General features: G+C 45.6%; 2 protein-coding genes across 5 annotated transcripts; both read left to right on the top strand.

Moving 5' to 3' along the window:
- The first annotated feature begins 50 nt into the window (after window positions 1-50).
- On the top strand, window positions 51-4,393 carry LOC137839526 (RNA-binding protein 4.1-like). The gene is made up of 4 exons (XM_049745295.1): window positions 51-194; window positions 1,773-2,206; window positions 2,736-3,444; window positions 3,519-4,393. Exons 2-3 carry the CDS (start codon window positions 1,795-1,797, stop codon window positions 3,434-3,436), a joined length of 1,113 nt encoding a protein of 370 aa, XP_049601252.1. The 5' UTR covers window positions 51-194; window positions 1,773-1,794; the 3' UTR covers window positions 3,437-3,444; window positions 3,519-4,393.
- Window positions 4,394-4,753: 360 nt separating this feature from the next.
- Window positions 4,754-18,688, top strand: sf1 (splicing factor 1). Of its 4 annotated transcripts, XM_049745269.2 has the most exons (14): window positions 4,758-5,058; window positions 5,845-6,272; window positions 9,922-10,194; window positions 10,920-11,051; window positions 13,566-13,641; window positions 15,794-15,946; window positions 16,323-16,412; window positions 16,495-16,678; window positions 16,754-16,869; window positions 17,027-17,134; window positions 17,203-17,398; window positions 17,474-17,672; window positions 17,881-18,042; window positions 18,122-18,688. In XM_049745269.2, exons 2-14 carry the CDS (start codon window positions 5,867-5,869, stop codon window positions 18,463-18,465), a joined length of 2,439 nt encoding a protein of 812 aa, XP_049601226.1. In that variant the 5' UTR covers window positions 4,758-5,058; window positions 5,845-5,866; the 3' UTR covers window positions 18,466-18,688. The 4 variants fall into 4 exon arrangements, 3 of the variants coding, with proteins under 3 accessions (XP_049601241.1, XP_049601223.1, XP_049601226.1); XM_049745266.2 differs by having other exon boundaries at window positions 4,756-5,058; window positions 17,203-17,672; XR_007486798.1 differs by lacking the exons at window positions 13,566-13,641; window positions 16,495-16,678; window positions 16,754-16,869; ... (3 more) ...; window positions 17,881-18,042; window positions 18,122-18,688 and having other exon boundaries at window positions 4,756-5,058.
- The last annotated feature ends 523 nt before the right edge of the window (window positions 18,689-19,211 follow it).

Raw genomic sequence — 19,211 nt, 5'->3', positions numbered from 1 at the left:
TAAAACAGAGACGTCGTCAAGGCCGTCGCTTTCGATGCGAGAATAGTCCCTTTGTGACCAATAGGGGGCAGCAACGTTCCTTTGTGGCGTTGAGTCAAAAACAGGGAAAGAGTAAGACGCAGCATTGGTGCTTCATTGGAGGCGCCATTTCACTTCTTATTCATTGGCGCCGCGGCCTATATTCTTCCACATCGGTAAGTTTGGCGTTTTACATTAAACATGGAATGTATAACTCACCCTTGATTGATATTTAATAGTCTCCCGCTCTGACCAACCCACACCGACCTTGACTGGCTCGGTAAAACGTTGCCTCGCTGACGTATTGTGCCCCTTTACGGCAAGCTTGCCCCAATTCTTCCAGAGGCGGTATTAGTTTCGTTTTAAGAGGCTCGGTGGACGCCCAAGTCACGTTCATAAGCAGAATTCCACATATGTTTAAATATGTTTGATTCGAATAGGTCGGATTTAATGTAACTTTCAAACAAGCGACCCTCGTGTTTGTTAGCTTAGCATTGCGTAGCGCTCCTTGTTCGCTAGCCACTGCGCCATAGCTTCAAAAGCCACTCGGCGTAGTTTGTCTTTATAGATTTTATCACCACTGACTTAAGTTTATTTTACACGTTTGATTTGAAGAGCGGGGCAGCATTGTTTATGAGCGGTTTGCAAGTTTGCCTCCTAGCATGAGAGTAATTTGGGCTGCGGCCTCCCTATGTGGCGGTCTCCCCGTGCGTGTTTTTGACAAGCCACGCCCGGCTTACTGCACACTCCTAAATATTAGGTAATATTTATGCATCTGATTTATAAGTTTATGAGTTGCCCATTAGCATGAACTTGAACGAATGAATGTCAAAATATGCCCTGTGTCAACTGCTGACTAGCATCACAAAGTACAGTGTGCCGAGCCAAAAAGCCGCATATAATTAACATAATTGATATAATTGACTTTGAAAGAAAGGTTTGGGAACTTCAAAGAACGCTGATAAACCAAAAAATAGGGGCTTTCACACTGCAGGTATCAATCCAACCACTTCCCCATCTACCCTGCTAGTTTGTTCACATACCAAAAAGGTTCTGGGTCTTGAAGGTTCCATTGGGGTCTTCCTAAGTACCTACGAGCATCCATGGTCTTTGTTTACCTACCTGGAACGTTTGAGGTGGGCGTGCTGTGCTGACAAACGTCTGACCGGTTGGTTGAACTTGGGGGGGTGTTTTGAATTGTAGAGTTGTACAGGTAAGGAAATGCGTCCAGAGCAAATATTTTGAGGGTTGGAAGCGTCTACTAGTTGCCAAAAGTGGAGTGAGAATTTCTCTCTGTCAATGTAAAATGGCCGATTCGGATTAAGAAGTGACTTTATTCCTATTATTTGTCCACACATATTTTGAAGTTGGAATAAATGTTTAAAAGACTGCAAGTCAAAGGTCTTGGGAAATGATCAACTCTTAATTGAAGTTTGTTAACGAGGCCTAGTTTTGTCTGCGTGTTCAAAATAAGAATTCATTCAAGGCGTTATCTATAGCTGTGACTTTTCCGAAAAATGATCCGTCGTTCATAAATGTTATTTGTTACTGTGTTACGTCAATGTGAATTTCTGAAAAGCTGATGTGCTCGAGAGAAAACAAGTGCAGACGCATAAATGTATTTTGAAAAGTTAACTTGCATCTCAAATCACTTGTCAAAAATGGTTGCCCAGTTTAATTTTTTAAAAATTGTTTGGAAAAGCTATTGATATTTTTACACCGACAAATGGGAATGACATGTCGGACTCTTCCAGGATCCAGCGAACAGCCGCAGTCATGGTGAAAATCTTCATCGGCAATCTGGCCTGCAACACCAGCGTGGAGGAGCTGCGGGCCCTCTTCGAGAAGTACGGCAAAGTCACCGAGTGCGACATAGTCAAGAACTTTGGCTTTGTGCACATGAGCGTCCTGTCGGAGGCCGAGGAAGCCATTCAAAACCTCAACCAGCACCAGCTGAACGGCTGGCGCATGAACGTGGAGCTGAGCAAAGGCAGGCCCAAGTCCAGCACCAAGCTGCACGTGGGCAACCTCGGCGACGGGGTCACGGCGGACATTTTGCAGGCCAAGTTTGAAGAGTTTGGCTCGGTAGTGGAATGTGACGTAGTCAAGGACTATGCCTTTATTCACATGGAGCGAATGGAGGATGCCATGGAAGCCATTAATAAGCTGGACAACACTGCCTTCAAAGGTGACCTCTCGGTTTGGTGCTCCGTGCCGTCCGTAAACTTGGATTGTGCTCTCGTGACCCCCAAAATCCCCCAGCTGCTCTTTTCCCCAGCCAGCCAGCCAGCGTGACTAACCCGGGCTCCGAAGAGACATTTTTACCGCCGCTAAAAAGCGCTAAATAGTGACCGAAAACAGTAGTAGCGAAACTGAAAGAGCGCCACCGTGACATAACATGAAACTCGAAATGCGTAGTATTTTTCTCACCGCAATATTTAGCAGGAATGAATCCCATCGATCCCTAAAATTATCTTGAAATGATGCCACCAGCTTTGGGAGCAGATTGAGTGAAGCCGTTAATGATATTGTCGAAATCCAGTGATCGGATTAAAAAAGAAAATACAGGCAGACTTCCCGAAGGCTAAAAAGTTCCGAAAGGCCAGCGGACGGTATCGAGTGCAACCCGGCCGCGCAACGGCAATTTTGACCGCTCTTGCTCGGTATTGCTTGTTTTTCGGTTCCGGTCTCATGCGTGTCTTCTCTCTCCTTACAAGGCAAACTGATGAGCGTACAACTGTCCACCAGTCGGCTGCGCACGGCCCCGGGAATGGGAGATCATACCGGCTGCTTTGTCTGCGGAAAACATGGTCACTGGTCAAAAGACTGTCCAGTCGATCGCAACAATAGCTACGGTGACGACATGAGAGGTTTCGGCGGCGGCCGGGGCCCCCCACGCGGTCCCCAAGGTTTTGGCCGAGGCGGCTACGGAATGGTCGGCGCGCCCCCTAATTACATGCCTGGCGCTGCGTTTAATCGGGCTAGTTATGGCAGGGGCATGGCGCCGCCGCCGCCCCCTCCTCGGAGGCCCGGCCCCGAGGTGGGCGATCGGTACGGTGAGAGGTCTTCAGGTTTTGACCAAGACTCTAGTGTCGACTTCTACGAGAAGTACCGAGCTCGCCCTTACGGCTCCAGTTATTTCGAGGAGCGCCGCATGTCCTATCTCCCCCCTCCCCCTCCTCCCCCACCCCCTTCTGCCCTCTCAAAGTTCTCGGGCGTGGACCCGTTTGACCGGCGTCCGCCGCCCGCGCCGGCACCCCCCTCCGCCGCTTACTACGCGAGAGAGCACAACCCAATCGGCCGGTTACCCGGCGCCCCGGCGGGCTACGGTTATGAGCGCAAGCGGCTGTCGCCCGGCACCACCTACATGCCGCCGCGGCCCAAGGAGCAATTCGCACAGCGCTACGCGCCGTACTGAAGTCCACGGTAAGGCTCGGACGTTCTTCGTGGGAACTGGCAGCAAAAGCAACAACAAAAGGATGTGTATTTTTCATTTGTAGGTCTTGGACTTTTTCTGCGAGCGTCGTTTTGTCAAGCTTCCAGACTCCCATCAGACGGCGTGGTTTGTCTGCCCCCTCAACCTTTTTTCTCTTGTCACATTTATGTCCTGTTTTTCTTTTTTTTCACAATATGTACATTGCTCGTTTTGAAATATTTTCAATTTACATTTAGATTTTAAAAATATATTTTTTTTCATAACTTCACCAAAAAAAAAAAAAACAGATTTGTTTTTTCCAAGCATCACGTGTTTAAAAAGTGTGTGGCTGAGACGTTTGTGGATGCGCGGCAGGATACAAAAACGTAGTGTACCGGTAGTCATTAATTTCCTCAGTTTGTTTGCTGGCTAAAAGTGATTACTCATTTGTCATTTGTTGCGTCACAAAGTTTCTCTTTTTGTTTAAATTACCGTTCGTGCAATTTCGTTAGCATTAATAATGGATCTAAATGCCACGTTACAATTAGTCTCACAAAATTAAAGTTTGAGTACAAGCTGAAAACAAGTAATACCTAAAAACAAAAAAAAAACATTCCAACCACACGTTTGACTCATTGTGTGTCCAAAATTAAAATTTTATATCCCTTTTTGCCTTTCCGAAGTGGCAGTTCTTTGAAATAGTGTCATTGAGTGACAGCAAGGCATTTAACGTGTCATTCACCTGAATATTTCTGATTTGGTACATATTTTTTTTCTGTTGCAAGAACTCTTAAGGGTGAATGACTCAGGGAAAAGACGATGTGAAGAGGCACCATTCGTTTTTTTTCTGTGCCTTTTTTGCATATAGGTGAAGTTGAATATTGTATTTTTCTTACTTGCTGTGGTAGTACCAACATACATACAAAACAATTGTTTTTTAATAAAAAAAAACAAACCAAATTGGGTGACAATTTTGCTTTTTTTTTTTTTTTTTTTTTAAGTCCCAGGAAAATTACGCCCATTTCTATATAGAGGATTTTAGTGTGGTGTAGTGAAAATACGATTTGTATTTCTGTATCATGCTGTGTGAGGCGTTGTGCGCTTTATAGAACTACGCGTTATAACGCTCATTCCATTTACTCGGCAAAGCTGCCCCATCCAACATGGCGGACGTACTGATGGCCTCAGTACAAGCATCCGCCATTTTAATTACATAACTGCAAGGCGTTAACAAGACGTTAGTGCCGAAACGTACGCGGAGGGTTACCGATTCACGAAGCCGGAAGTTAGTACCAAACAGCCGAATCCAGAAAATACGCGGAGGGTTACACTTGGTCATAGGCCGGAAGTAGCGTTATCAGACTTGATAACAGCTGAAAATTTGCATACGAAAACCGTATGGGCCGTTTAAATTGATAGTGTGATGAATGTAATGGCGCATTTTTGCACATAAGCTGTTGATGGCGCTAATGCTACATTAAATAGATTTTCTATCCGACCGATGAAAACCACAGGAGGAGAGCGGTCACCAGCCGAAAGTAGTCCCAGCCCAACCCCCAGCGTTAGCATTAGCGTCCGTCGCCATTTTCTAGTCTCACGATCGTGAAAGCTGAAAGAATCCCCAGGTAGGCCGTCGAAGCGCATTCGAAAAAATAATCAACTCTAACTGGCTAGTTAAATAACAGAAAGTAAAAAAACATTTTCTCCGTTTCCTAGTTCACCGGTTAACCGTCAACAGTGATGTCAAAGTGTGGCTAAATCGATAGCTCTCGCTTTCATTTACACGTGCGTTACGTTCTAAAGTATTACACTGATTTTGAAACGCTCATTTATATATTTCTATTTTTTGATATAAATTCGATATGGTTACATCGATCCAATCTTAAAGTGTGATTCAATCGTTTTTTCTGTTTTAAATTAAGAAACGGGTGGGCCGCGACTCACTACTACCGCTGCTAAGGCGGCTATTGTGAAAGCTAAAGCTACTTTAGTGTCTCCAAAGCTAATGTTTAAGTTAAGACCGGCGTTTCTATTGACGTTAATGCTTGCAGTTGGACGATGAGGATATAACTGATTTAAGTCCAGATTGGACTGCTGGGACATCGGCGTCATTTCGCTAAGCTATTGTGTTGTGCGCATGAGGTTCGACAATATGGCGCGAGGCTTAACACAAAAGAATTACCACTCATGCCTAGACGCTCGCTTACAGCTTTGCAGATGTGTTTTAAGTTTTCAAAAAGAGAGAAAGTATATCTATTACCTATTTTAAGTTGGCAAATTACACTGTATGGGTTGATTAGTAACGTGCTCTCCCCGATAAACATGGTTCATTATATTGTAATTCTCAGCACAGTCTATCCATCCATTATCCGAGCCGCTCATGCTCATTTTTTTCCTCCCTCTCCCTGCAGGAGTCAAGTGTAAAAAGTCACGATGGTCAAAATATTCGTGGGGAACCTGTCGCCCGAGACCACATCGGACGAACTGCGAGCGCTCTTCTCGCAGTACGGAAAGATAGCAGAATGCTCCATTCTGAAGAGTTTTGGCTTTGTGCACATGGACAGCAAGGCAGAGGCAGAGGAAGCCATCCGCAACCTCCACCAGTACCAGCTGAATGGCCAGGCCATGAACGTGGAGCTTAGCCGTGGCAAGACGCGTGGCTCCACCAAGCTCCACGTGGGCAACATCGCCTGCACCAACCAGGAGCTTCGGGCCAAGTTTGAAGAGTACGGCGTGGTGGTGGAGTGCGACATAGTGAAAAACTATGCCTTTGTGCACATGGAACGCATGGAGGATGCCATGGAGGCCATTAATCAATTAGACAACACAGCTTTCAAAGGTGACCACTTGGGCTGGGCTTGTTGGGGAGTGTCTTGTGTGATTTAAGTGTTTTGTCGTTTAAGAATCAACAGGTAAGTCTCGAGTATGCAACAGGTGAGTGAAACGTCATAGGCCAACAGCAAAGTAGGGCTGGGCGATTTATTATTGATTCATTTGAGTTCATTATTAGACAATTGTAGTTCTGGGCGTGTCTTTGCTAATGTGCACTGCTTGCGCTAATGAGTCTGCAAACAGACAGGCGCTAGTTTAGTAAACAGCCCAGCTAGTAACTTTTCTGACCCATCTGAAGACGCTGTGGAAGGCAATTACTTTTTGTTAAACATTTTAAATCACTGTTGAAGGCCATGTTTACGTTCACTTAATGGCAGCGATGAAAACACATCAAACTGATGCTAATAATAATAACGTATATTCGGAGGAATCTCAAAGTGCTACGTGGCAAGTAAAGACAAGTATAAAACAACAATGCTAGTTAATTTCAAAGCTTGTTTGGCAACACAAAAAGTCGAGCAAATCCCAGAATGGGGAAAAAAGCCCCCTTTTTAAACATAAAAGCAGAGAGGGGTGAAAGGATTAAAATTGGATTCTTTTGAGGATGGGACATCGCCCCTTTTATTTTGAGCTCATATCGCCCAGCCGTACTAAAAAAGCTATTGTTCTAAAGCTGCTATCCGTAATATTGCATCTTCTGTAAAGTTTGTTCGGTCCTACCTATTCTGGCCAGCAGAGGTGTTGATACTGAATAGAAATATTTATTTGGGCTATTTAGCACCTCATACTGGAATGTGCATGATGATCCGTGTTGCTTTTTGCATTGGTACGCGATCTGCGCGCCCCCCCTCCCCCTTCCTCCAAACAAATTTGATAGAGCTTTTGCTTACTTTGACCACATCTTACTTGCATGGTGGAACAACGGAACCGAGACCGAACACGAGGTTGTTTGGCTAATTTTCCTGAGCAGTCAACAGTCCCCAACTAGTTTTGCTTCTTTTTGTAATATGAAGTGCAGTTGAACAGCATTGCAATGTTGTTGAGGTAACGGCCAAAACTGACATGAGACAACAAACTACACTTGCAGGTAAAAACAAGACCTGGCACGTCACCGCCGAACCGTTCTGATAAAGAGTACAATAATGTTTATCTATAGCCACAGTTTCATATTTACCAAAAGGCAAAGCGTGGAGTCTTTTGCCAAACTGCAAGCATGCGGAAATGTCTCAAATATCCACACGCCCCTTTTCTCTTAAAATTGTAATATAGCGACAGTGGCCAGGGCAATCAACTTTTTCCTTGACAGTCGCACCGTGTTTTGTGGTTCAGTGACAATTTACGCACACGGCGAGCGTCGGCATTTTTTGCGTAGCCGCGAGTCGGTAGGCGTGCGGCGGACGGTCGGTCGCCGGGTGTTGGACGGTGCGCCGGCAGCGAATTTGCTCACAGTTGTAACACAATCGCGGCGTGCGGCGGGCCAAACTTTGGAAAGTTACGGATTTCAGCTTTAATGTGTTGATGTGTTGTGATGATTAAATCTCGTGTTTGCATAATTTGGGAGTAGCCAAGCTGGATGTACAGATTTTGATCTTTTTTCCATACTGATTGCAAACAAGTCCTTATTGAGTGTTTCTTTTCCAAGGCAAACTGATGAGCGTGAAGCTTTCGACTAGCCGCCTCCGTACTGCGCCGGGAATGGGAGACCGCTCGGGTTGTTATCGTTGCGGGCAGGAAGGCCACTGGTCCAAAGAATGCCCGCTAGATCAAAACGGCTTCCACAGAGACGGCTCAGAGCCAAACTCTGAAGCATTCGATCCCTCGAGATTTGACGGGCGTGCTCAGAACCGGGCTTATCAAGCGGGCTTCAGCGGCGCGGGAGCGGAATATGGTGCCGGCTACGTTCCTCTGCCCGGCGTTTCCCGTGGTGCCGGTCACAGCGGCAGCGCGGCGGCGTTCAGACCGGGTCCGGGCTACGACAACGCAGCGAGATTCGGGCCGCATCCAGCTTACGGCGTGCCCGCCGCCGGGGCCTACCAGACCGACGGCTCGTACTATGGCGCGGTGCCAGGCTACCCGGTGCGGCGGTCGCCTTACGAGGAGCGAGATCCGTACGGAGTTGTGGACTACTACGGGAAGTACAGGGCCAATATGTACGGCGCCGGTTATTTCGAGGACCAACGCGCCGCCGTGCCCACACCTGCTGCGACGGCCGCGCCCTCCACCACGGCTGTCCGTCCTCCGTCGTCTAGCGCCGACGCATATCAGGCCCCTCCTGCACCGGTCCCCCCATTCGTCACACGGGACCGGAGCCCGATTCGGAGGGCCGGCGCCGAGGGCGAAGGATACACGTATCCGGGCTCGCAGATCCCCACCGTTGCTACGACTGCCAATAAGTACTACCTCTAATTAGACGCGGGATCCCGGCGACGTTTGTCTCAGCCAGACAACGTGACCACTGGTAGTTGGTTAGCAAACGGCCACTAGTATGACCAAATTAGAAATCCAGTTGGTCGTGTCAAGACCAAAAAAAAAAAAAAAAAAGTCCTATTCAAGAGTGTCCACCTTTTTAATAGGCAGAAAATCAGTGTGAATACGTTACGTTCCACTCCATTTGAAAGTAGCAGCATTCTTTCCCTTTTTAGTGATTCAGTCAGTGGAAGATTAATGCATGGTGCATGTATCTTGAGTTATTTCTTTTCCCCATAGGCGAAGTATTGAAATGTTTTTGCTTTTGATTGCAGTTTTGAAACTAACACTAGCTTCGCATTTGAGGCATTTGTGTAACGTGTAAATACTATGCTTAAAATGCCTACCATTTAGTTTAGACTTGGATAGCGCAGCTTAATAGGCCTACCCATCTGTTTGAGTGGGAATGCCTCCTTTTTTTCTTTCCCCTGCAGTATAATAGAAATGTTTCTGGGTTATATAGTAAAATAAAACGTGGTATTGCATTGCTGTAAACACCCACTATTTTTTTTCCCTTTAAATATTGATTCATTATATGGACAGTTTCTTTGTTGTCGCCTCATAAATAAAACAGAAATAAGTCAACTTTTGGGTGTGTTTTTTGGAGTAGACTAATGCTACCCGTAGCCAACATATCACTCCAATCAAAGCTTGACTAACAATTGGACTCTTTTTTTTGTTTAATTCAATTCGCGAGCAGACAATATTTATTATGTGCTGAATTTTTACACGTCAGGTTTAATTTAACAGAACTGTAATTGTAAATATTGTGAGACCAGAGTTGGCTCGACAAGCATTCACTCGTTTAAAATTGACAAGCTCGCACGAGATTTGAACCCTAAAACTTTGCGGCTGCCACTGTCATGGAAAAAAAGTTTAAGTATTCAAAAAGTTAAAATCATGAGTTTTCAAAACATTGTGCCGCTAAAGCAGAGCAAGCAAACGCTTCAGAACGTCGTTTGATTTATGTCATTATGACGTCACGTAGTAGGCGCTGCTCATGTCGACCAATAGGAGAGCGTCACACTGCTGCGTTCACTCCCTCCCGTGGGCGACAGTCTTTTGTGGTGTTTGAGCGCGGCGCCATTTTGATTTCTCGAAAAGAGGGTCGCGAAACCAACAGCGTGGGGCGTTCATCTCGTTATCAACACGTTCAGGTCCACCCTATTAACCAAGTGTTTTTTCGACAGCCGGTGGACGGGACCAGCCCAAAATGGCCACGGGCGCAAACGCAACTCCTTTGGGAAAGTTGCACCCCAGCATCGGCGCGAAACGAGGCTTCGACGCGGGGCCCGGCGCCGGCAACGGCATGATGCCTAGCACGGCGTCTGCCGCGTCCTTTGCGACCTTACAAGGATTCCAATCTCCGATGCCATCAACGACGGCTTTTGCGCAGACGCACCAGTTTAGCGCGCCGGCTGTGTTTTCGCCGCAGCCGCAACAGCAACAGCCCGGCGGACAAGGTAAAAAGCACAGCTTCTTCTTTAAGCTATGACCAACGCGGGCGAGTTTACCACGCTAACGTGGCTAGTTAGCACCATAGCGCGGGCTAAATTCCACCTTAGACCACAAAGAGACGAGACATTGTTTTATTCGTGTTATTTGTCGTACATGTAGACTACATGCTTGACGTGGGTTCCGAACAGTTCACACACCAATTCGACTTTCCGCATTGTATTGGGTTTGAATTCAGTTCTAGCGCAGACAAAAACTTTTGATTTCATTAAAATAAAAAATTACCGAGCGATATATTGTTTAAAATATTGAATAAATTGCACAAAAAAAAAATGTAACTGTTTAATTTTAAGGCGTCATTTACTTTGGGCTAACGACTGCATGTTCGTAGTGGGCGTGGCCATGTGACTGACGTTTGTTATATGTTCATAGATAGATTTTTTTTTTACTGTATTTTTTTTAGGGGCGGGGGCAGACCCCGTTTTTCGGTTCTCAAAATAGAAATTATTGCAATTCTTTCGTTTTCTGTATTTGTGTTTTGAATTTTGCTATAGTTGATAAATTGCATTACAGAGTTTTATACTGAGCCATCACTGACGTATTTGGCTTGACCAGCCCCCGCAATGTTATTTACTCTTGCACAGTTAAATGGAAATGAAAAATGAAAAGATATGCAACAGTCAGACATCGCTGTTTTTTGTTTTGTTTCTTTGTGTGTGTTTTTTTTTTGTAGATTTCAGCCAGAAGAAACTAAGGAAGAAAAGCCGTTGGAGTAGTGAGACACCCGATCAGAAAACTGTCATACCGGGTATGCCCACTGTCATCCCCCCTGGTCTGACCCGGGACCAAGAGAGAGCCTATATAGGTAATTTTTACACAATATTTAATTTTTTATCTCATATCATTTGTTGGAGTGATGTTTAATGATTCCCTAGCACTTGTTTGAATCTCGAAAGTTAATCCTTCCATGTATTGTATTTAATATATTTAATTTTTACACGATGCATATAGATTGACTTTTGTTGATTCCGTTTTTACTAAACCACCCGAAGAAAAAGTGTTGCGGAACTTGTTTCCCCACCGCTGTGCGGTTTGCTTACCATTGGGCACCCATTAGCAAGTCGTAGTGTCTGCTGAATGATGAAACGCCACCGCTTGCTGATATGTCTGTAAACTGCAGGTCACAGTTCACCGTCTTGCCTGACCGCCCCTTATCCCCCCCCCCCCCCCCCTTCCAACAACACATCAATATGGTTCCTGTGCATGGAAGCTCATAATGTCCTTATTAACATGCTGAAGTTCCGCTTTGTCGTTTTTTTATTATTATTTAATTTTATCACCTGGGGTGGTCCGAGTGCGAGCAATGCTGCTTCAATGGCAAACCAATCGAGCGATTTGAACATTTGCAAACCTAACCACCTAATAATCATTACAGCTACTCTGGGGCCAAAAAGTCATTTTCGGGGATTATTTAGATTAGAATTGCCTTTCAGCAGCAGTGTAGCACCCGCACACTGCCTTCATGGGCCCTCGACGGGGTGTTCTGAAGCACACGTGCGTGTCCTTTTCCTCCAGAACTGACATTGTTAGCGATGTCCAGTCATTGGTAATGGTTGTTTGTAGCTGCTATGTGAACATTCATTTTTGCCCACTTTTACGTTGTCACACTTGGCTGTTTCTTTTTGCCCATTCACTAATACGTACAATACAGGCTGTCCCAATAAGGCACTATTTATCCACTTCCTTCATTTGGACAGACGTGAAGCCACAGCTTTTGGAATCTTGGGCTTCCCTCCCCGTTGACATTGAAGTAGCATTGCAGTAAAGAAAGATATTCTATACAAACTGCAAAGCCGAAGTTGTCGAATGCTTGTTGCCTCGTTTTGTCGAATGAAAATCGAAAAAAAAAATAAAGGAAGTGTGTAGTGACTTTTGGGACACCCTGTACAAAGGGGGGATACCTTTGTAGGAGCAATGTGACAAGTAAATCTACTCGATTGATATCCAGACAATTTTATCATTGACTTTTTTTTAAAAAAAAAAGAGGTGCACCGATTTTATGAGGCTGTCCCACACAACCACACCCTCTTTAGAAATGGCCGTCGTGACCCTAAAATATAAATCATTGAACTCGATCCACTGAAGGAAGTAAGGGGGATAAATGCAAATGAATGTGGTTGAGCAAATGCAGTCAGTGCATCTCTACTAATGGAAATGACTTACCGGTAGTTATTAAAAAAAAAAAAAAATGAAGACGTAAGATGTACACTAATCATGAGCAGTTAGTTTCACAGAGACAGTTGAAACTAAGTACTGCTACTTTGCGATATTGGTTAAAGAAAAAAAGCTCCAACTTTCTCTGTGAACCACACAAAAGGCTGTGTTCGGAATCACCATAGCAGACTCCCACCATTTAGTTCTCTGTGTCGCGAGCCGGCCATTTTGTAGTGCCGTGAGTAGACGCTAGCCGCCGTAGAGTGGCAACAATGCATCCCACAAAAAAAGAAAGTAGCCAACGCCAGGAAAAAAAAAAAAAAGCAGACCAGTGCTTTTTGGGGTCGATATTTGGTCAGCTTCAAACATCCTTGCAAAGTATTTGATGCTAAGGGAACTAAATGGTGGGAGTAGAGCTGTCAAGATTAATTGTAATAATAAATAAATAAATTGAGTAATCATTCAGAGCCATTTTTAATTCATTAATTTTTTAATTCAGTTTGATTTCACTCTCAAAATGATCTGATTTCTCTACTAGTCTTTCGTGGAAGCAGATTGATTTACTTTGTTTAACCCAAGTAAGACATTGGAAATCATCTTTCACTTTAGTAAACAATGACCATCATTTCTTCTTGTCTGACATTGCCTAGCTGAGAGTAATTGCTTTTTAATCACCAAATAATTCCAAATGAGCAAAAAAAAGAATCAAATCAAAATGAATACAAATGAAAGCGTACCCGGTTATTTGATTAATCGGTGAAATAATCAATTCTAGAGGTATTGGATGGTAACCGCCTTAGTAGGGAGCGAGCAAATGATTCTGAACACATCCGCACACTCGGTCATTGTGTTGTCGTTTTTGGTCCTGTTCTGACATAAATGTCAATGTTTACACGCGAAACGATTTCAGCCGAATCACTCTTGCGGTGATCGATCGCGAGATGTTTGGCCTGTTGTTTTTTCGTCACGGTCCGAGATGAGCGCGATTGCTAATGTTAAGACGGGTCCAAAGTAACGTAACGCTTTAGAAATCCTCGTTGCTTTTCACCTTTTTTGTTTCCTCATAAACGAGCCAGACCGTGCTCTCTCTCGTTTTTTTGATGGTGTTGTCTTAACCACATTTCTCCCCATCCTTGTTTTTCTTTCCTAACCTGAATTCTTCCAGTCCAACTGCAGATCGAAGACCTGACACGTAAACTGCGTACAGGAGACCTGGGAATCCCTGTTAACCCTGAGGACAGGTCGGAAAAAGATTAAACCCATCAACAGTAACATTTTCTCTACCTTTATTGACTTACTTTTTTTGGAAGTGCTCAATTTTATGACATTCCTCTGTTGTGTTGTGGTTAGAATGAATCTTAAGATGTGTTAGACTTGACAGAAGTAGTTCTTAAAATCCTAAATGTAGACATTGATAGCTCCTCATCATGGCTTGCATAGATTGTAGGTCGAGGTTTGACACCACAGTACAGTAAAAGATCTTGACGAAATAATCTCATGTTTTTTTTTTAATATTTGCTCGGATTTTGAGTACTGTTATGTCAAATTAATGATAGAATTTTTTTTTCCTCTTTTGGCCGGTAGTGGTTTTGTGTTACACTTCCTTCCGTAATGATTTTTTTCAAACAGGTTTGCCTCGACAAGCATTCAACAATTTAACACGTTGAGAGGAATTTGTCTTTTTTTTTTTTAAGCACCCAGACAGAAAGAGAGAGCAAGACGCACGTATGGCCTGTTGCTCCTCTCTTAGTGGACAGCTAGGGACAAGAATATCGCTTTACATATTTGAGTTTAGCAGCTAAGTTCAGTGTCCGCAACAGATGTCCCCGCAGGAAGTGGCTTCCTCTTCCAAGTGTGTCAACTTGACCTTTCCTCTCTTAAGCAGTTTCTGCGAAAATCATTTGTGAGCCTGTTAGCATAACTACATTTTGGCGGCAAACTCTTAGAAACTTTTTATTGTCGCGAATGTCTCAGTCGACATGTAATACAAACCTAAACAGTCCAATTGGGTCCGCCGACAGCATCGAGTTCAGCTCGATTCCACGTCAGCCATCTTTATTTTTTCGTCACAATCACAAGAGAACGTGGCTCAGCCAAATTGACACGTTGCAATGTCATCCCCCCATCTGTTCAAAGAAAATCTCTAACAAACCATACACTAGGGCCAAACAATATTGAAAAATATTTGAATTCCCTCAATCTTGCGATCGATTTGTTTTTTCAGCCCCCCACTTTCCACAAGCAATAAATTTATCTGTATTCCAACAAGCAAGATGAGGTTTACTACGCACAAGTGTTTTGGTCCTCTAGGTTAGACTTACCCCAAAACGAAGGCAAATGTACCATGAAATAATACGAAAGACAGTTTTGTCTACTTTCAATCATTTAACCTGGTAAACAGCAACTTGCCGTCTTTTAAGCGTTCGCGACGGCAACCTCGCAAATCGCCGCCTAACGAGCGCGGCGGGAAACTCGAGTCGCTAAATCAACGATAATTCCGGCAAGTCTGTGGCTTCATCACTTCAACTTTTCAGGTTTGATGAAACAATTACATGTAAGCATGTGGACTGCACTGCTTAAGCGGCGGCCAATTTATCGAGACAAGCGGCCGTTTTCACAGCAACCCAAAGGTTGATTTTTGCAGCTGCTGCATTGCCTCCTAATCTAGTAGGACAATCAAGCGGAGGTGCCTCACCGCCGGCTGGACTTATTTTCTTTATTTTATTTTTTTATGTCTCCCTTTATGCGCTTCCCGTCCGTCACTTTGTGAACCAATGTGTCTCTCCGCCGGGAGAGCAAATGTAGGAAAAGGTGGATGGCTATCTAATCCTAATTCCTTTGCTCTAACCCAAATTACCCCCCACGTCAACCTAACCCCTTTTTCAAGCACAGAGCCTCCCTAAGGCGGCAACGCAGGTTTTCAGCATCCACGGGGAGGTACGGACCTCTTCCGCCACGCCACGTCGGCACCGAGCGGCTCTCAGCGCCTCTGCTTAGGATTTCATTTTCCTCCCAACTTTTCTCTCTTTTAGGCCAACAATCCTGTATGCAGGTGTAACTATGGCCACGCGTTTGCTTGCCACCAACTTAACAGTAACTCTGGGTCACTCCCAATCTCATTGGACAGTGCGTGACCCGTGCGTCACCTGCCCTATTCGTGAAGCAACGACAAACGTTAGACGTAGCGGTTGTTACTCACTAGATCCGCATTTTATGCCATGACGTGATCTCACCTTGACAGTTAGAAAAAAGAAGGGGGAGAGAGAAAAAAAAAAAAAATGGTTTAGCCGTAGGTAGATGTTCTGATTACGTAATTGCCAATCGGCCCGTATCAGGCGTAGGAGGAAAAAAAGGCGCTGACGGTTTTCCTCGTTGTCTCCCGTCTGACTGCAGGTCCCCCTCGCCGGAGCCCATCTACAACAGCGAGGGCAAGAGGCTGAACACGCGCGAGTATCGCACGCGCAAGAAGATCGAGGAGGAGAGACACGCCCTCATCACCGAAATGGTCGGACTCAACCCCGAGTTCAAACCGCCTGCGGATTATAAGTAGGTCCTCTCTGCTTCAAAAAACTAGAAATGCATAAATTATAGGAGGAAAAAAAAGTTGCATTTTATCATAATGGAGATTTTATTTTGTATGTAATTATGTAATGTCAAATAAAAAATAGTAATATTGAGTAGTTCAAATTCTTTAACAATTTAAATGAAAACAATCCTTTTTAAATTTTAGTTTTCTCAACAATTATTTATCAAACTAAAACTTGGTGAGTCTATTTAGGTGTTTGTATGTATTTTCTTTTATTTACAATTATGGCAGCAATTAACAATAATTTTTTCTGTTAATCTGTTGATTTAGTCCGGCAACGCAACTAAATGGTCCATTTTTATGTTACTGAGTGTATTGCCCCACCCCATTGTGCAGACCACCAGCCACCAGAGTGAACGACAAAGTGATGATTCCACAAGACGAATACCCCGAGATCAACTTTGTCGGGCTGCTTATTGGACCACGGTGAGTTTGAACCACAGGTCTGAGTCTCTGTCATCTTTTGTGTGATCTTATTTGTGTGTGTGTGCGTGTCTTCTTTCACCAGCGGTAACACCTTGAAGAACATCGAGAAAGAATGCTGTGCCAAAATCATGATCCGAGGCAAAGGCTCGGTGAAGGAGGGCAAGGTGGGCAGGAAGGACGGCCAGATGCTTCCCGGCGAGGACGAGCCTCTGCACGCTCTGGTCACGGCCAACACCATGGAGAATGTCAAGAAAGCCGTGGACCAGGTATTTACTTTGGCGTTTGCCTTTTCCCTTTTCGGCTTCCCGCGCCTGTCACGTTAATCAACGATACGCCCTCAGATCCGCAATATCCTGAAGCAAGGCATCGAGACGCCCGAGGACCAGAACGACTTGCGCAAGATGCAGCTGAGAGAGCTCGCCAGGCTCAACGGCACGCTGAGGGAAGACGACAACAGGTTGGTTAAGGGCTTCGAATACAATAACAGGAAATAGATGCGATAGAGGAAACTATTTTGTCAAATTTATGAAGCGACGAGTGGGGAAAATCTGTCTTTTATTTTATTGGTGAAATTTGAAAAGAAACAGAAAAGTAGCTCCAAAATGTGTTGGCAGGATCCTGCGTCCTTGGCAGAACACGGAACCCCGCAGCATCACCAACACGACCCTGTGTACCAAGTGCGGCGGAGCGGGCCACATCTCCTCTGACTGCAAGTACACCAGGTAAGGACAAAATCCATCCACTTTATGCGGACGTCCAAACTAAATGTCTTCACGTTTGTGCGGCGCAGTACCTTCGCGGCCCAAAGAGCGGCGGGTGGCGAGCCTCCCCAGTCGGCACAGGATAAGGCTCGTATGGATAAGGAGTACCTGTCGCTCATGGCCGAGCTGGGGGAAGCCCCGCTGCCGTCGTCCGGCGGGGGGCACTCCGGCGGGCAAGGAGGGCCCCCTCGGCATTCTGCGCCCAACAGCAGCCAGGCACCGCCGGTATGTTTTTTTAAATGTGTTTTTCAGACGGAGCTCCTCCTGTTTGTTTCTGACACATGGCGTATCTCTCCACAGAGCCGGCCTCCCTGGGTGAACTCCAGCTCCAACGACAACAGGAACTACCACAGCATGCACGGAGGAGGCCCTCAACACTACCCTCCTCCAATGTCCAGCATGGGCATGCCCCCCAACCCAAACGGCATGCCTCCCCCGTGGATGCAACCTCCCCCTCCGCCCATGGGCCATGGCCCAGGACCTCACGGGCACCACATGGGTGAGTCCGAGAACCCCCTTGGACACGCTTGGTGCCATCTGTTTCCAGAAAGTCCACCAAATATGCATCTCACTGATTAGATGGGAATAAAACTAACTTCAAAAGTAAATGTGAAAATATGGAATTGCAACATTTCTTTAGTTTGTTGTGTGTGGTGAGACTTTGTTGTCAATTACTGCCGTCACGTAACAACTGTTGTCCTTTTCAGGCATGATGCCACCCCCGATGGGCATGATGCCACCTCCGCCACCTCCGCCCAACAGTCAGCCGCCGCCCCCTTCCGGTCCTTTGCCGCCGTGGCAACAGCAAGCTCCTCCGCCACCTCCGACAAGCAGCATGGCGACAAGCACGCCGATGCCGTGGCAACAGAGTAAGAACATAAAGAAAAGGGACACACTCTTTCATTCTCTGCTCACCCCTCCCTCATTTTATTTCTTTTCTTATTGCAGATACCCCCACCACATCCAGCCCAGGCACAGGCTCTCTCCCTCCATGGCAACAGCCACAGCAGCCCACGGCCTCGGCACCCCAGCCCCCACCTCCGATGGGCGCCTCCATGGTACCGCCGCCCCCGGGCGTCCAGCCGCCCCCGGGAGTCCAGCCGCCTCTGCCCCCCGGTGCCCCCCCTCCTCCGCCGCCGCCACCCCCCGGCTCGGCCAGCATGATGTACGCCCCGCCGCCGCCCCCGCCGCCAATGGACCCGTCCAATTTTGTCATGATGGGCATGGGGGTACCGGGCATGCCGCCGTTTGGTATGCCGCCGGCACCGCCACCTCCCCCGCCCCAAAATTAAAAACCCAATGTGAAGAGAAGCGCCCACGTCACATCCGAAAGACTGAGGTCATATCTATATCCAGTGCTTTTTTTATTTTATTTTATTTTTTTGGGTATGACACCAGGCAGGCAGACAAATATTTGGAACATTTCAGTCCGTTTGAAATCCAAAGTTTGAAATGAAGAGCAGGCCATTCGGTATGATTGACAGATGCCCGGTGGGATGCAATGCGGTCGTCGACGAGCACGCATTTCTAGTTTTGTACGGGTCCTCTATTGTCAACGTGCGTTTATGACAGATAGGATGTTAGTTCACTTTGTCTGTCTAAATGAAAGAGTTGTTCTCTTTTTAAAGCTTGTATGAATGCAAAAAGCTCCATCTCTGTGTGTGTCTGTAAACACTCGTTCTCAGGCCTCAGTTCTGCAGTAATATGCAGTTTTTTGTTTGTCTACTGAATAAAAAACCTCAAAGGTTGACTTTGATGACTTGCGCGTTTCGTTTCAAGAGTTGATTGTGTTTGGAGCGGAACAAGTCCTTGGCAAAGAGTAATATTTTTGTAATAAGATGTGATGTGTTTTAGTTTTTGAAGATTTGTCTGCATGTTTTTCAGTTGTGGCATTTGAGTTTCAACAGGGGTGAAAATTGGCCTCCAAATCCCTCCTGGACTATTTGAATGTCGAGAGTCACTTGATTTTTTTTTTCTTAAGACTCTTCACCGGTACACCAATATAGAATAAAGCTCTACGGTTTATCTTGCTTCTGCA

Source organism: Syngnathus scovelli, chromosome 1 (assembly GCF_024217435.2).
Source record: "Syngnathus scovelli strain Florida chromosome 1, RoL_Ssco_1.2, whole genome shotgun sequence".
Taxonomy (NCBI): Eukaryota; Metazoa; Chordata; class Actinopteri; order Syngnathiformes; family Syngnathidae; genus Syngnathus; species Syngnathus scovelli.
The sequence above is the reverse complement of the archived record's forward strand: the minus strand, read 5'-3'. Positions and strand labels throughout refer to the sequence as shown.

Excerpts from the sequence above, each read along its gene's own strand:
- LOC137839526 (XM_049745295.1), top strand. The coding sequence starts at position 1,795 with ATGGTGAAAATCTTCATCGGCAATCTGGCCTGCAACACCAGCGTGGAG. Across the intron at positions 2,207-2,735 it reads GGACAACACTGCCTTCAAAG|GCAAACTGATGAGCGTACAA; the intron begins GTGACCTCTCGG and ends TCTCCTTACAAG.
- sf1 (XM_049745266.2), top strand. The coding sequence starts at position 5,867 with ATGGTCAAAATATTCGTGGGGAACCTGTCGCCCGAGACCACATCGGAC. Across the intron at positions 10,195-10,919 it reads GCAACAGCCCGGCGGACAAG|ATTTCAGCCAGAAGAAACTA; the intron begins GTAAAAAGCACA and ends TTTTTTTTGTAG. Across the intron at positions 18,043-18,121 it reads GCCGATGCCGTGGCAACAGA|ATACCCCCACCACATCCAGC; the intron begins GTAAGAACATAA and ends TTCTTATTGCAG.